Source organism: Melospiza georgiana, chromosome 4 (assembly GCF_028018845.1).
Source record: "Melospiza georgiana isolate bMelGeo1 chromosome 4, bMelGeo1.pri, whole genome shotgun sequence".
Lineage (NCBI taxonomy): Eukaryota > Metazoa > Chordata > Aves > Passeriformes > Passerellidae > Melospiza > Melospiza georgiana.
The window spans coordinates 66,277,237-66,293,507 of NC_080433.1; the positions used below are offsets into that span (position 1 = coordinate 66,277,237).

The window sequence follows — 16,271 nt, forward strand, 5'->3', positions numbered from 1 at the left end:
TTTCAAATTAAAAGTCTCAGCCAGTCTTCCAAATAAGAAAGATCCAGTATGAGATAAACAAACATTTTAGTTCAGTCCTAATTCTCATACTGAAAGACTCCAGTTAAATGCTGCAGTTCCCACTATTTCTTTCTTTCAGGTATTATCAATTCTTGAAGAACTTCCCAGAGGAGCAGATCAACAAAGAATGTTTAGAAATTTGATTAAATATGATGGAAGTGATAGTACCCAACATTTTGAAGCCTTTGCTATGATCAATAGGTATTTTAGTATGACAGTAATATAAAAATATATATAAGAAACCCACTACATTCTACCAGATGGAGTGGGGAAAACTCCATGATGTGGTAGAGGCAAAGACCCACAATTTGGGTGCTACAACACTTTTATACTCATGTATTCATGTGCAGGTCTGGATGGAGATGTGATGTCACTTGCACACAGAGTGGCCAGTGGGACATGAGAATTCCTGCTCCCACCACCTTGGTGGCTGCCACAAAAGCTCCATTTAATTATGTTCACTGCAATCAAGTACAAACTGGAAAGAAAACATCTCATGCAACAGTAAGGGCACAGACTCATGGCAAACTCTTGTAAGAAATGACATCTGGGAATATTTAACTGCTTGTGAAGTAGATGCCAGTTCACAGATTTAAAATATAAGCACAAAGCCGTCTCTGCATGACAAGCAGCAAAAAGGTATCACAGGGACATTCTGGAAACAGAATGAGCTATTATTTCCCTCTTGGCAGCCATCATGGTTGAGAAACACTTGTGGACTCCCTGTGACCCCAGAATGGGCTTTAAAGATTGTTTAGTGGCTTTTCTGTGGTTGTACAGAAATAGTTTCCTTTTGGAACAATCCATTTCAGCAGTGAGCAGGCACATCCAGTCTGGCTTCATCCAGTCACTGCCAGCTTCCCTGCTTCTCTGAAAGGAGGGAGTGCTCATTAATGATTTGGCCATTTCTTCTGAAAGGCAAACCTTTGGGCAATTTCAGAGATGAGCACTAACTGGGAAGAGTCCATCAGTCACCTTGGGGGCTGCCAGAGCTAACTTGTGCTGCCCGAGGCTTTCTAGCAAAATCCAGACAGATTTAGTCACTCTATTCCTGCCTACAGGCAGGCAGGCTTCATTCTGTTGGAGCTCTTTCAGGACAAAATTGCTTATAAATGTAGGAGATTCAAGTACTTTTTGTTCAAGACAGACTGGCATCAAGATCCAAGACAGACTGGCTCAGTGAGAATCTCACCTGTGTGCAGAGCCCTCTCTGTACCTCAGTGCTCCTGGTGTCCCCCTGAACTGCAGCTGCTCTGCTGCTCCTGAGCTTTGCTGGGAGTTCTGGGTGATCCCTGCTCTGACATCTTGGAGAGCTTATGGATGGAGCACCAGACTGCAACCAAACTACTGACAGAACTGGGGTAATAGAAGAACTTCTAGCTTTTCTTTCCAGATTTAAAAGCATTTAGTCTCACTGATTGCAGCATTGACACCCAATAATAAAATTACTGAAACAAACTGGTCTGAAGATCATGATGTCAAATGCAGCACTTTGGAATTTCATGCAGGCTTACCATAAAACAAATATCCACCTGATGTTTAATCTCATTTGTTATTTCACCTGACTTTACACTTCATTTTCTTAATAAATATAATTTCCAAAGTTCTTTTGGCTATAACAGAAATACCAACCAGCTGCCTAATCACTGCAGAAATATCAGTCCTCCCAGGTGTTGCCTCTTTTGAATGCTGAATAAAGACAGATAGCTCCAATGAATACTGGTGGGAAGGGCTAAGTGTAGGGCTCAATAATAATAAGTATCAACATTTAAATGCTAACTGAAGAAATATTAACAGACCAGCATGCAAGAGCTGCTGGCCTGGCATAAGAAAGTCTATTCTCTAAAACACAGGCAAAGACCAGCTGCAAAGTAAAAAAGGAATATTTTCTACTCCATTAGTCAAGGAACTACAAGACAGCTCAAGGTTACAATTTTAGACATGTGAAGTTGATTTAAACAAATTCCATCCAGACTTCCTATTCTTATAAATTACAAGTAACCTTTATTGATGCTTGTGCTGTCCACCATGTGCCAGTGGTAGTGTCAAAGGAATGTCATAATGTCAAAAGCATCCCTTGAGTTACAATTGTCAAAAGCATTTCCAAGACTGTGGTAATCAAAGACCAAAGAAATCAAGGTGGTTGCTGTAACTGTAATCAAGGTAGCTCAGAAAAATTCACCCTCCAAATGAAATAGATTCTATATTACAATTTTTTTTTTCTTTTCTGAATGCTTCCAAACACTTTAGAAAACAATAAAGAGAAAAATATGGATTGTTTTAACTACCCCAAAGTTTTAGACATACAGAGGTACTGTAAAACCTGTACTTTCATTTTGAAACCTGGTACGTGAAGTTAGCAAGGAATGGGAAGATTTTATAGTTCAATTGAGAAAAACAAAGCAAATCCCATCCAAACCTCAACCTCAAACCACAGATGGGACACAGTGACACAATTCCAGCACAACCTGGGTCTGCTCTGTGTCTCAGGCACACTGCTGAGGCTTACAGATAATTTATTGCTTATTCCAGGCAGCAGACCCTGTACCTCCCAGCCAAAGCAGCACTGTGCAGAAAGAATTTTCCATAGTGCTTTAATACTTTAGAACCTCAGTTAACCTCATATTTCAATGGGAGCTGAAGAGAGAATAATTTTTTTTTGGAAATTTTTACTGAAACAAAAGGAAAGGAGGGGGGAGACTTTCTAAATTTCCTTTTCTTCTTGAATTTGAGACAAAATACCACATAAGGACAAGGAGCTTAAAATAGAGATCAATATTACATGCATTAGCATGTCTTTTTAGCACGTCCCTGCTCTGTTTAATTTCTAGTTATTGACATACATATAAATTTTATATTTCAACAGTTCTAACAATAACATTTTGACCACCATAACCTTCCATCTGAGTACTGAACTGTGACACTCGTTTTCTGTAACAGCAATTTACACACAAACATTACATTTTCACTACTCCAGCAACTGTTTGCCATCACAACTGAAATGTAACCAGACAATACTTGAGATCTTGCATTCATTGTTTTAAATAGGTGATGGAATATTATTTCTTAGGCAGAGCTTTTCCCTGATTCCAGTAGGTGGCAATAGCTCTGCCCTAAAGAGCTCAGAGAAACCTGTTTCAGAAGGGGAATGAAGCACTGCATCCCCACCCATCCCTGCTGTACCAGAGAGGCTCTGAATTAAATCACCCAACAGAGCTCTCCAAAGAAGATTCCTCTGCTGTCAGCCCTAAAATTCACTGCAAATCATTAATGTTGTAATTGAAAATGGAGCCCGAAGGCTCTAAGAACACTTAAAACAAGATAATTATTTCATGCCTGATTTGTGAGAGCGAGCACTTAACGTAGAGTGCTGCTCTGCCTTGATTTGTGCATACAGGTGCAATACCCATGCCTAATCTAATGAATTTTATAAAATATATATATGGTAAGTGGTTTCATTATCTCTGGTTTATGAAATTTATGAGCTTTGGGTACCAAAGTCTTCATTGTTATATGCAACTCAACAGTCTGGGATGTGACTGTTGAAGAACTTGGCAGAAATCAAAGTAATTGTCTATCTTTCATGGCCTGACATCTAAAAAGAGTTTGACACAAATAAGTGCTTTTTAACAATAGCTATTTTTCCAAGAAAATGTGCTAAATGGGAACACACCCCACCTGAATCACAGGTCTGAAAAACTCAATAATCATGCAGAACCTCAAACTTACTATTGTCTCTGCAAAGCTAATAGACAGCTGTGGAAAGCTGCAGGACAGAAGGAATTCTGTGCATCCTACAAGGAGGAAGAAATGCTCAAAGTGCTGCTGTTGAGAAGTAGCATCTGCCACCTCACAGCCTGTACCAACTGAGTTAAAATAAGGTCACGACTTTAAATCAAAGGAATCAATAATTCCAGTTCATCTTGTGCCAGGAGGGATTGATGTTACTGCCTCCATTCAAAGGAAATGAATGCAAACAGCACATGTAGTCGTTTCTATGACTTAAACTAATCATAACATGTTGAGTAATTCAGCAGCCCTACTGCAGAAATGTGTTATTTTCCCTCAAAAGATACAAAAAATTTACTGAATCCCATGTTGTGATTATTGAAGAATTACTTAGTATGGAACAAAGGTATGTTGGATGTGGATTAGGGATGCTGTTAAAGGTACAAGCTGCTGTATGGATGTTTGGGTTGTTGAATGGTCTTTTTCAGTAAAAATCCTCTACCACATGGGTCTTTCCAAAATATTTTCCACCCTCCAAACAGAGACAACTTAATTTTAGTAAATCCATCTCACAGCATAAAGGAATCTGCTGAGCAAATAAATGTGAAAAACAACTATTAGAAATTCTCCCCTCAGATAAAAAATGCACATGCTCCCAAACACGAGCCAGTTCCCTTTCCTGGGCTCCAAGGCAGGAGGGGAAATCCCATCTGTGGCAGCAGCAGCTCCCTCTGTGCCCCTCTGGGTGCCCCGGGATGGGCAGAGCTGGGCTGAGCTCTGCCCTGCTCAGCACGGCCCCAGCAGGGACACACGGACAGCTCCGTCTGTCCCTAGGAGCATGAGCAGCTGGAGAAGCCAATTAGCAGCAGCTCCTGTGGGCAGTAAAAGACTCTCTAACATACATTTCATAAGGGAGAGAGAAAAGCTGCAGGAATTATCCTCATACTCCAAGCACACTGAAGGGAGACTGACAACTCTCTCGTACACGCTGGCATTTTTTCTCCTTTCCTTTCCCATCTCCTTTGCCAGCTAGGAGCAAACATACTTTTTGAACAGGGAACAAGAGTATTTTCCTTTTAGCTCCCCTTCAGCTGGCCAGAGAATGCATGAAAAAAACTGAAGGCTTGCTTCTTAAGCAGTTGTATATTTAAATTTTGAACACCCTATATCTTCTTCTTTGGACCACTTTTAAAATGAAGAACACTGACTCAAATATTTTTTTATTTAAATAATGCAATTTTTTCCAGCCAGCAGCATTTGACAGATAATGTTTTAGCTCGAGGGCCACTTTTGTTTTTATATTCCAATTACCTCAATGCTTGCATCTGAAGTAGTTGTACCAAGTAACCCAAATAGCAGTTGGCATCCCCCACCAGAATGCCTTTTAACCAATAACCTGCAGTAAGATCCAGAGGCATGTTTAGCAGCAAAGTGCAATAAAAAGGAATGGGTAAAGAACAAATTAACAGACAGTGTTTCAAACTAACCAGCCCTGCTTTAAAATCCTATTTTGTGCTGGGTGTCTCCAACAAATAAATTCTGTCTTCAATGTAAACACTAAACATTTCCCAGTCAGAGCACATTCACTTCATAACAAGGCTTTTCAAACATCCAGAATTTGCCACTGGTTGAGTAGAAATATCATGCTAGAGCTATTAATAGTAATTCCTAAGCAATTATCTGAAAGAAATGTAAACAATTTCAGTTTAGATTATTGTGTTGCTCTGGTCACTATTTTCAACTTAAAATGCAGCTACAATATACAAAGTACTTTATTTGTACAGGCATTAAATTAAAATATAATTATGTTGTAACAATAGCTAAAAAAATGACTTCCCTCTTTAGTAAGTTAATCAGTTAAAAAAAAGACAAGATTATCTTCTATTAAAGTTACAATAAAATTCCGCCCTCAATTATGTAATTACACCCTTACAATATTTCAGCACATATACAGCTTCCACCATCTTTACATATGCTTAAAAGGAGCTTGTTATGGTTTTCAGCTCCACCATGAAATAATTTCCTTTTAAAATAATTTTAAAGTGTGATGTTTTAAAGATTTGAGCAGGAAGAGTGGTTGAAAGGATCTGCACATTAAAATGCCACTTATTTTACTACCTACTCCTGCATCACTGATAAGACAGCCTCATCAAGGATTAAGGACACAGTATTCTATATTAGTTTATCTATATTACTTTATTCTTCCTCTTTGCTCTTACCAGATAGCAGAAATGGCTTTAAAATATACATATAAGATTTCTTAAGTTCCTCTTCCACATCCCTTTTACAAATCACACTGGTACACGCAACCATTAGAATGTGATTACATGTCTGATAACCTCCTCCCAGGAAAGACCTCGTGCCTTGGAGTTTGGCTGACAAAGACTGTAATCACTTTCAGATCTTCTTTTAATTTCTGTTTTCACACACTCACTAAAATATATTAGATTACATTGTGCTGAAGTACATACTCTAAACCCAACAGGACAAACAGGATTGCACCCTGGCACACAGCTGCTCCAGGTTTTCATACTTACTAGCACCGGGGAAGATATTCAGAATACAGTCCTGCATATATCTTGATTTTCTTTTCTGAACAATATTGAGGCAGAGAGGGGGCATTTTATATTCTGGTTCCTACTGAAGTTATGAATATTTCAATTTAGCCAACATTTACCATATCAAGAGATTTCTCTAAGACTACTGGTTATAATCACAACTCTCCTGAGTGCTGCCAACATACATGCAGATGTGAATATTCTCTTGATCCTGCTACTTTCCTGAATCCTTTATTCCCTCTACTATTGTTTTTTACATGGTAAATATGAGAACCATAATCCTATGTATAATCTTCATCCATTGATCTGACTACTTGGTAAGAGAAATACTAGTTTATCTTGTAATTACTGCTGAGTTAAGCATGAATTTTCAATGCAGACCCTTGTAGAAAGGCTTCAAATAATCATTTCAACAATAAAATCTTCTAGCAATACTTTCTACATGAAAATGAAACAAAGCCATGTCTACCCATGGACAGCAGAGTACTTAATTCCTGAAAGATTGCTCTGGGGCTAATCTTTCTGTGGTACCAGCAAAGGTCTGCAACACTGCTTCCCATGATATACTGAAAACAGATTCTCAGTCTTCAAATGTGTAAATTTGCCCATCCATTCTTTTTACGTTAGTAAAGCAGTCACAGGAACTTTTACAAATGTATCTGATGATGCAAAACAAGTGTCATGAACTTACACGTCTGTCTTTATCTACAAGGGGAAAAAGTAATGTGATATTTTTAGAAAAATCTAATGTTCTTACCAAGAAAAAGTATTCTAATGATTTTAAGAGTCTCACCTGCTATGCATTAGACAACAGGGAGTGCTGCATGAATGTAAAACTCCCCAGAACACTCTCGAGGCTGTGACAGACACTGGCATGTCCCTTGTTGGACATAACCCAATCTGTTGTCTGAGAATCCAGCTAATGAACTCCCATGAATTTATTTTTTCTAACCAGTGGAATCTAGTTAGCATCCAGGCTTGAATGCCAAGGTCATTAGGCACGCTCCTGAAGCTGGGAAAGAGGGTTTGACTGCCTGCCTGACCTGCTTGCTCTCACTGCACAGGCAATTCAAACCCACTTTTCCCCCAGACAGGTTTGCAAGACACATTTAAACCCCTCAGCAAACTGGCAGATATGAGCAACAGGCACACAGTGAAACAAAACAGCATTACTGAGCATCTGTAAACATGCCATTAATTTTACATGGAAGGAAGATGCTCAGGAGAGCACTGGCTAAAGGAAAACAGAGCTTCCCAAAGACAGAGCTCTTCTGCTCTCTTGCCTTTGCAGTGGCTGCCCTTAGAGAGGAGACTGCTTCTTTATGTTGAGAAAAGCAGGATTCTCCATGAAGCATTAAACTCCCCTGGCACAGAGATGTTCCTCTAACAAAGTTAATAAAAATGGCTGAAAACAGCAAATCACTCAGCTCCTGTCTCTTTATAGATTTCTGTTCCCAATCATTCTCCTCTGGGGGCTGTGGAGACCTGCCAGCTAATTGTGTGGACAAGATGGCTCTAGGCTTGTCTCTGATCAGAGGATGATGTTATTATTTCTTCATAATTGTTTACTGTATAAAATCAACATCGTTCTCTCCAGAGGAAGATTGCTCAGAGTTGCTCATGAGAGCGTTTCAGCTCAGTTGTGGGCCTGCTGTCGTCTTGACAACATACTCATGTCAAGGTTAATGTCACATCAAGGCACTGTAAGTACCTCCTTCCCTTGCAGTTATTCTTTCAACTGTAAGGGTAGTAATGCAATTTAAAGTTTCTCCATTCTTGGCTGACCTTTAGGAGTATTGATTGCAATTACACAAAGAGAAATTGCAAGAGAGAAATTTCTCTGAGTACTGTGGGAATAATTGTAGTTGTGGGGAAAACCCCTGGATTTTGGGTTGTGTTCAGAAAGCACAGCCCTGGAAGCAATCACCTCTACATCTTGTCCTGGCTGAGAGAGGGACTCTATCCATGACCCCTCTTGTGCCACCTGAGTTTCATATGGGAACCTTCCCATTGAAACCCCATCTGTACAAGTGAGCTAATGCTTTCTATTAAGTTCATGGGGATTTCATAAGTCAGTGTTCATGAAGAACAGAACTGCAAGGCTTTCTGAGCTACTGCTACGTGCAAAACTTCCCTAAATCTTGGGAAACAGAGTCCCAATGCAGAACCGTGAGACCACACTGAAAGAAAAGACACAGCTCTTCTTCTTTTACTACAAAGTAAATAATTTAAGAATATTCTTGCTCACTGTCTTGGAACCATCCTTTATGTGTCCCTGGGCAGAGCCTGAGGCAGGAAGATTTGCATGTCAACAGCTATTTTGTTAACTAGTTCAGAAATACCAAGGCAGCAAAGCACCTGCCTGTGCTGGTGCCCTGGGCAAGACACTCTTCCCTGTGTTATTGTAATACCAGTCAGGCTTATGTAACTGATTAAATAATGAAAAATATATCTCTGCTGCTTGAGGTACATGCATGATCTTACAGGCACACTCCCCATGCTGCTTAAGCTGTGACTTGGGCTCGGTCAGATTTATTCCTGCACAGTCTCTGTCCTCCCCAGGGCCACTGCCAGCCACTGAGTTCCCAACATCCAACAGAGCCCAAATGCTATATTCTTCTTGAAAAATATGTGGATGCTTTAATTGTCTCCCTGGGTTTCTATGACAACCACAGCAACATAAACAGCCTTGCTGGCAGCCACAGGAGACTGAAATCTCTGCTCTCTTCCCTCCCCTCCCCAGAACTTCGCAATGTAGAACACATCATAACCAAATAAATGCAATTAACAATGGAGGTGGTATCCAGTACACCTGGCTGGCACTGGGGAAATGCCTTGGAAATAAAATTACAGTATTTTATAGTAACAGTCAAAGCATTGCCCACTACAGCTATCAAAGTACTTTGGGACCAACAGTGAAAAACAGTGCAAAGCTATAAATACATAAACAGAAGTTTTCTATGTCTGTCTGCATGGCTGCAGAGAGCTTTAAAAAATACATGACAAGGCCTTCTCTGTTAGTGCTTCTGAGCACCTCTCACCTTGGTGGTAGGTTGCACATCAGGAATAGATAAGCCCCTGAGTAAACGTCAGGACAGTTGGGGTTCAGATGGCTGCAGCTCCCAGCTTTCCAGCAGGAAAATCATAAACAAGATGTGATCACAGCAGCAGCAAAATGCTCTGCATGGCACTGTCAGCCCGAGTCCAGGAGAAGCTGCTTCTCTAACTCCTTCATCAACATCATGAGAGCTGCTGCTTCTGCTAATGCTCAGACATCTGAGGTCCAACAAGTCCCAAACAAATAGCTCAGAAACAAATTTCTTCTCTCCTGAGCAAAATTAATGGCCAAATATATTTTCCATGAGCCAAGGGTAACCCTGGAGGCTTTAAGCCATTTGAACTCATTCATCTAACACTGGATGCATGAAGCCATCGGGACACACAGGAGTTACAAAAGAGGCTGCTGATAATTACAGCTGTCAGCTGTCCACAGCCCACAAAATCGTCTCTGCAATTATTATATTACTTTCTGATCACCATAATGCCATGTATATTTTTAAAGCAATAGCCCCTGTACGTCTAGCTTGTGACAAAGTAACTTTGTGAAAGAAAGGGCAGCAATTCCCTTCCCCAGGGCTGTAGTTTGTCTCAGGCTTTGTTCTCCCTCTGCTGCCAGGGAGATACAGATGCCTCTGGCTGCTCTGAGACTCATTTGGAGATGGAACTGTGCTGTTTTCCCTGCAGCAATCTTTCCTTGGCAGGGAAATCCTATGGCTTTGTGGGACTGATTTTGCTGTAAAGCAGACTCAGGACTTGAGCAAATGGAGCTGGGGGGTGGTATGAGAATGTGATCCCCAAAACTCTATGGGGATTCCCCATGGCCAGTAAGCAGAAATACACCTATCTGTGAAGAGAAGGAGCAGAAGGAAAAGAAGGCAAAATGCTTCCCTCTTCCACAGGGCTTGGAAGGCACAGAAGACACCACCTGACATTGCACAGCTTGAAGGATCAGCTTTTTGAAAATGAAGGCAAGACAGAAATTAATGAAATAAACACTAGAAATGGTGAGGAATATTAAAAAAAAAGAAATGTGGATATTTTATTGGTTTTCCATCTTTAGGCAGGACTTTCATAGTGGTGACTACCAGTATAACATATATAAAATTGTTTCATTTCCTTTTGAAGGATTTTAAGCAGGGTCCTCATGGTATGGAATTCTTGCACATGGAAAGACTTTCATTTTGCAATATGAAAAGGAAATATTTATTCTCCCCTAATTTGCTCCAACAGGCTGTAGAGCAAAGAGTCTACATGAGACTGAATCACGAATATGAAATAGTTGCTTATGCCCACATTTACTGTGCTAAAAAATAGCACTGGCTAATGAAATAAAGTTTAGTTTTATCTATCAACTATTCATAACAAATTTTTTGTTTGCATGTATGTCCTTCTAGTGTGATTCTGCTAATTACAGACAGGCTACTTAAAACTACAGCACATAGAAAATGAATGCTGACTTGGAATATAAAGAGACATCTGCTACCTTACAAATATGAGAATCCACATGCTGCAGATCACTTGAGGGTATCAGGCAATATGCAAGGCATATCCCATAATGTGACATTGAAGTTAGTCACAGAACAAGCAGGTCAGATGAAATTTTGTAGTTTTCACAGTTATTTATTAACAGCAATAACCCCAATTTTTAATGCTTTTAAATTAGGATTACAAAAAATATAAGCTTCTCTTTTCTGCACTTGGAATTAATTACTAGTCCTAATGGTACTGAAATCAAAACGAGGGCAATTTTAGAGTAATTTTAAATTAATAATTCTACAATTAGTAGACTTTTTTTTCATACTTTTTCACCTCTGTCCAATATGACTCAGTGCCTTTGAGACAGTTTGGTTTAAATTCTGAGGAATATGTATGAAAGTTAATAAAAGAGAAGAGGCCCAAATCACACACAAACCTTTGCCTATTCCCTAAGTATGTTCACGGTGTGTGGGTGGCTGAGATGAATTCGGTCGAGGTGGTTTTCTCAGAAGTAATTACATAATTCCCTTGTGCCCTTGAGCCATTCTAAACCCCAATCCAAGCCCTGCTCATTACTTAAGTATTTATAAAGCCTCTACAAGACAATGTTCCACCTCACAAAGCTTTTCTTAGGAATAGTCAGTACTTCAGAAAACCTGAAGGTTGCTGTGACTTCACAGGAAGTTTTGTGCTGCATAAAAATGAGGTGTGATGTATTTTGCACACGTTTTTACACCCAAGTGCAACATATGGCATGACACCCCTTTCAGGCACAGAACCACAGAAATCTGTGGCCAAACCCCATGCTTTTGACAATTTGAACTTTTCAGATTTTGCTAATTTTAGTTTATTCAGCTGAGCTGTTTATTTGGTAGGTCAATATTAAAAGCGTGGTTTAATTAATGCATTTTAAAAGAAAATTCATTCAGAGGGCTTTAAGTATATAACTAGGGAATGTGCCACTTCAAATGAATGAAAAACATTAAGGAAAGGTAATTTTCCTCACTTCTAGAGTATTTTTGCCATGCTTCCTAAGTGACAGACTACACCAAAAGAGCTGCACACATCAGGGTCAAGGCCTTAATTTATTGTTAGGAAGTAATAACCTATTTTTGACAATGCCAAGTTATTTTCTTCTTCCTGAACATCTTAAGAATTTAACACTTTCTGTAAAAAAAATTGGTTCTCAATAGCATAAAATACACTCTCTGTAGAGCACAAGGCTAAAAAATCCTGACAAGTGACATACCTGCCCCAAGCTGCTTTCATTGTAGAGTGTTCATCAACAGGAATGCATGAGGACTCAACAACACTTGATTTATTCAATTTGTAGCAGAGACCACAGTCTGGATCTAACATACATCCATTGCAGTAACTGAAAGAGAAAAACATAAATAGTTAAGCAATACATCATTCATTTGTGGATGTCAAAACCAACAGCATCTCCCAATAAGTCTTGGAATGCACATAGCTAAGTTGTCAGGGTTGGAGACAAGACCAATAAGTTTCTCCAAAAAGTATCACATATTGCTTGCAACCTCTTCTGTAACTCATTTTGGTAGTCCATCTGCATCTACCCTGTGATATCTGATCAGGTTGCAGGAGAATTCATTCATACAATAAATTTAAATTGAAAAAAGACAGATTGGAGTTGAAGAAAAAGAATCATCATAGAATCATGGAATGGTTTGAGATGGAAGGGACCTTACAGATCATCAAGTTCCAATGTCCACTGCCATGGGCTGGGACATCTTTTACTAGATCAGGTTGCTCAGAGTCTGATCCAACTTGGCCTTATATAGTTCTTTGGATGAGTCATCCAAAAGTTCTCTGGGCAATTGCTTCAGTGACTTACCACCCTCACAATAAAAGGACTTCTTCCTAATGTCTATCTAAACACTCTATTTCAGTTTGAAGTCATTCCCCCTTGTCCTGTCAGGCATCATACCTAATAACCAAACTGGAATTTGGGTATCCATGGATGCAAGTCAGTCAGTGATCACAACACCACGTGTCTGTCTCTGTGAGCAAACTCAACACATAAATTTCCACAACATTTGATGGAAGGAGTCATTATGTCAGTGGAGACAATTCATATACAGGTATCCAGTGCCCAAAAATATCCCATCTATCTGTCACTGCAGAGTGTGCAGGGCTCTTGCAGGTTATCCCCATGCATCACACTTGCCAGCTCTGTAGAGATGTCTCTGATTTCATTGAGAGTCCCAATAAGCAGGAGATGCTAACATTCAGGCAAAGTCTCCCCAATGCCATTCTGTTAGTTGCTCAAGGGTTGAGACAGCAAAACTGTTCTCTAGATGCCCCTGGCTGCACTGACCACATTCCCACTGACCCTTCTGCCAGCCTGGACACCAAGGGCCCTACAGACACTTCACTGAGGAGCCAGTCCAAAATCTCTCTCTAAAATGGGACTGATGGGGATGTAGGTATGTGAGCAACATAAAATCTGACTGATGGGGATGTAGTTATGTGAGCTACATAAAATGGGACTGATGGGGATGTAGGTATGTGAGCTACATAAAATCTGACTGATGGGGATGTAGTTATGTGAGCTACAATGGCATCCAAAGCTCCCCATGCAGTGCAAGTTACCTGAGAGCTGCAGGCACAAAGCCCTGCAAACACTCACTCATTGCTCCTGTGATTAAACTACACAGGTATTTATCTTCCCTGGAAGCCATTTTAGATTCAGACACACATTTTCACCAGTAAAGCCCCTGAATATCCAAGGGATAACTTTAGCCAGTAAAAACTAGAAAAAAAATAGGTACTGTAAAACATAGAGTGAGCCTGGAAATTTGAAAATAAAATTCAACTTTGAAATGCAACATCTGGAAACAAATAATTAAGGTGACCAAAGTAGCTTTAACATCCACACCTGTAATAACAAAACAAAGGAAATAATATTTTCTGAGTGTGTATCTTTGCTTTAACACAAGAGGGAATTTGTGAATTAAGGAATATCTTGCTTAAACTACTTAAGCATTATGAGGAAAAGTAGAAATAACTGTATAACAAAGTCTCAAGAAATTAAAATAGCAAAGCAGATTAAATGGGTATAAAATATCTGAAAGTATATGCTTAAAATCTAGTTATTCAAACTCTTTGTATTATAATGTTTCTAAAAGACTTATAAGGACAACTCACATGGCAGATGGCAAAAACAGGGCTGTGTTAAGAAAATTTTCTTATTTCTCCCAATTTTCAGAAAAGTGTGCTCTTTGTAAATTATTAAATTACTGCTGAATTTCTACGTTGTCTACGTTTAGAATATAAATCTATTTTAAACACACCTTCCTCTGCTTAACTGATTGGTCAAATTCCAGTCTAAACAGTTTGAGGTTTTTTAATTAGGAAAGCTGCATTAAATCTGCTCTTAATTGAGATATAGACTGCAGAAAATATTTTTACATTGGACATGAAACAAAACTTTCAGATAAAAGTCAATTTTATCTAACTGTAGTAAACATTTCTTCTCTTGCAAAGATAAATGAGAAAATTGTAATTCTGCAATTAGGAATTTTCAAAGGAAAGGCCAATACTACTATTACAGTAGTGAGATTTAGTTGCATTTTGTTACATTGATATTTGTACATTAATGGGCAGTAATCAAAAGAGTTTACAGGAACAGAAGACTGCAAGTGAATGAAAACATTTTTATAAATCACAAATGTATTCAAGTATACAATAATAATATTAAAATGCATAAAATTAAAATATTTTCTTATATTGAAAAGAATCCCATGATATCAAACAGGATTGCAACATATAATTTTCAAACCGTAGAACATTTTCCACTGAAATGATGTTATCAAAGTGCCTGAAGCAACATGAATTTCTAACAAGACACAGTGATTAGTGTCATCTTTATGGTGTTACCAGCAGAGGACAGGGACTGGAGACCTCCTGGCTCCCTCACAAGAATCAATGCAGAGATGAACAGCAGAGCTGAACTTGCACTGTCTGTTCCATCCTGCTGGGTAACTCCACACAACCTCATGTAGTGCTGGTATCAGTTAACCAGTCAAGTGGGAAACACAAGATATCTTATTTATTCCTACTCCCATCCAGAAAAAAAAAATTGAGAGATTTGAGTATTGATTCCAGTGTCTGTCTACATGGCTGCTGGTTCAGCTGATCCTCTGGCTTTATTGGATATTGTAGAATAATTCAGGTTGAAAAGGACCTTTAACACCATCAAATCCAACTGGTCTTCCTGCTGGCATTCAACAAATAAAGGCCTCTGGATTTCATGTTTTGCCAAATGTCAGCGGTTATACAGAGCTACTCCTAACAATTTTACTAACTTAAAATTATTCTTTTCCATGTTTTTTTCTGAATTTTGTCTTTCAGATTGAACAGTTAAATAACAGCTCTTTATAAACCCTTTATGTTTGGGCTACGATTTCCTGTCATCCTATACAGTGAGTTCATACAATCAGACTCTGACTTCTGATTTTAGAGACAAGATCCATTTATGCCAAAGGAAATATAAGAAATCTAACACACAAGACTTAAAGCCACTTCAAATCTAACTCCCAGCAGACTAAGAGCAGGCAGTTGCTATTCAGAACATTTAGCATTCTTCTGTGCCCTGTCTTATCACTGATATAAAATTTTATGTTGTCTTTGATGAGGGACATGGCCATTGGTTTTTCCAAGATGAAGACCAGTGTTTTTTTCCTCCAAAACCCCAGCATATACACATTAAAATTGTTTCATAACACAATACAGAAACCTCTATCAGTTACTAACTCTAATGATAACAGAATATCTGCATGAAATAAGCAAGGAAGCTTTTTTTTTTCAAAGAAGCAGTTAAAAAACAAAGACACCATGTGCTGAGGCTGCTCACTCTAGAAATAAAATATATTGTAGTTTCAGGTTTATGCTCTTCTTCCCTCTAGCCTCATTATTATCTGCTAAACTATTTAAACAATTTGAAATTGAGCACATATTCTGATATACATGCTCATAGTGATATAAATAATATAGGCTATAGAATATATTAGGAAGAGAAATGCACAATTCAATACTTATTATGAGATGAATACTTATATATGAGATGAAACTATCTCTACAGAGCTCATTCCTGTTCTCAGAAGCACCTTATCAGTTCTATCTATCTATCTATCTATCTATCTATCTATCTATCTATCTATCTATCTATCTATCTATCTATCTATCCATCCATCCATCCATCCATCCATCTACCCATCTATCCATCCATCTATCTATCTGAGGATGAATCTTTAAAAATATTGGTTATTCTTCAAATCCACACCAGAGATCAGTTACGAAAGTAAAGCTCTATAACAGAGTACTTTTTCTCTATATGAAAGCTCTATATAAGAATACTCTTGGATG

The 16,271-nt window shown here is 38.7% G+C and overlaps 1 protein-coding gene across 1 annotated transcript in view; it reads right to left on the reverse strand.

Annotated features, from left to right (window-relative positions):
• The window catches only part of SLC2A13 (solute carrier family 2 member 13), a 144,820-nt gene that overhangs the window by 16,654 nt on the left and 111,895 nt on the right, over positions 1-16,271 (reverse strand). Inside the window, exon 7 of the mRNA XM_058022407.1 lies at positions 12,133-12,258. Coding sequence (XP_057878390.1) covers positions 12,133-12,258 — 126 coding nt within the window. The remainder of the gene's footprint in view (positions 1-12,132; positions 12,259-16,271) is intronic.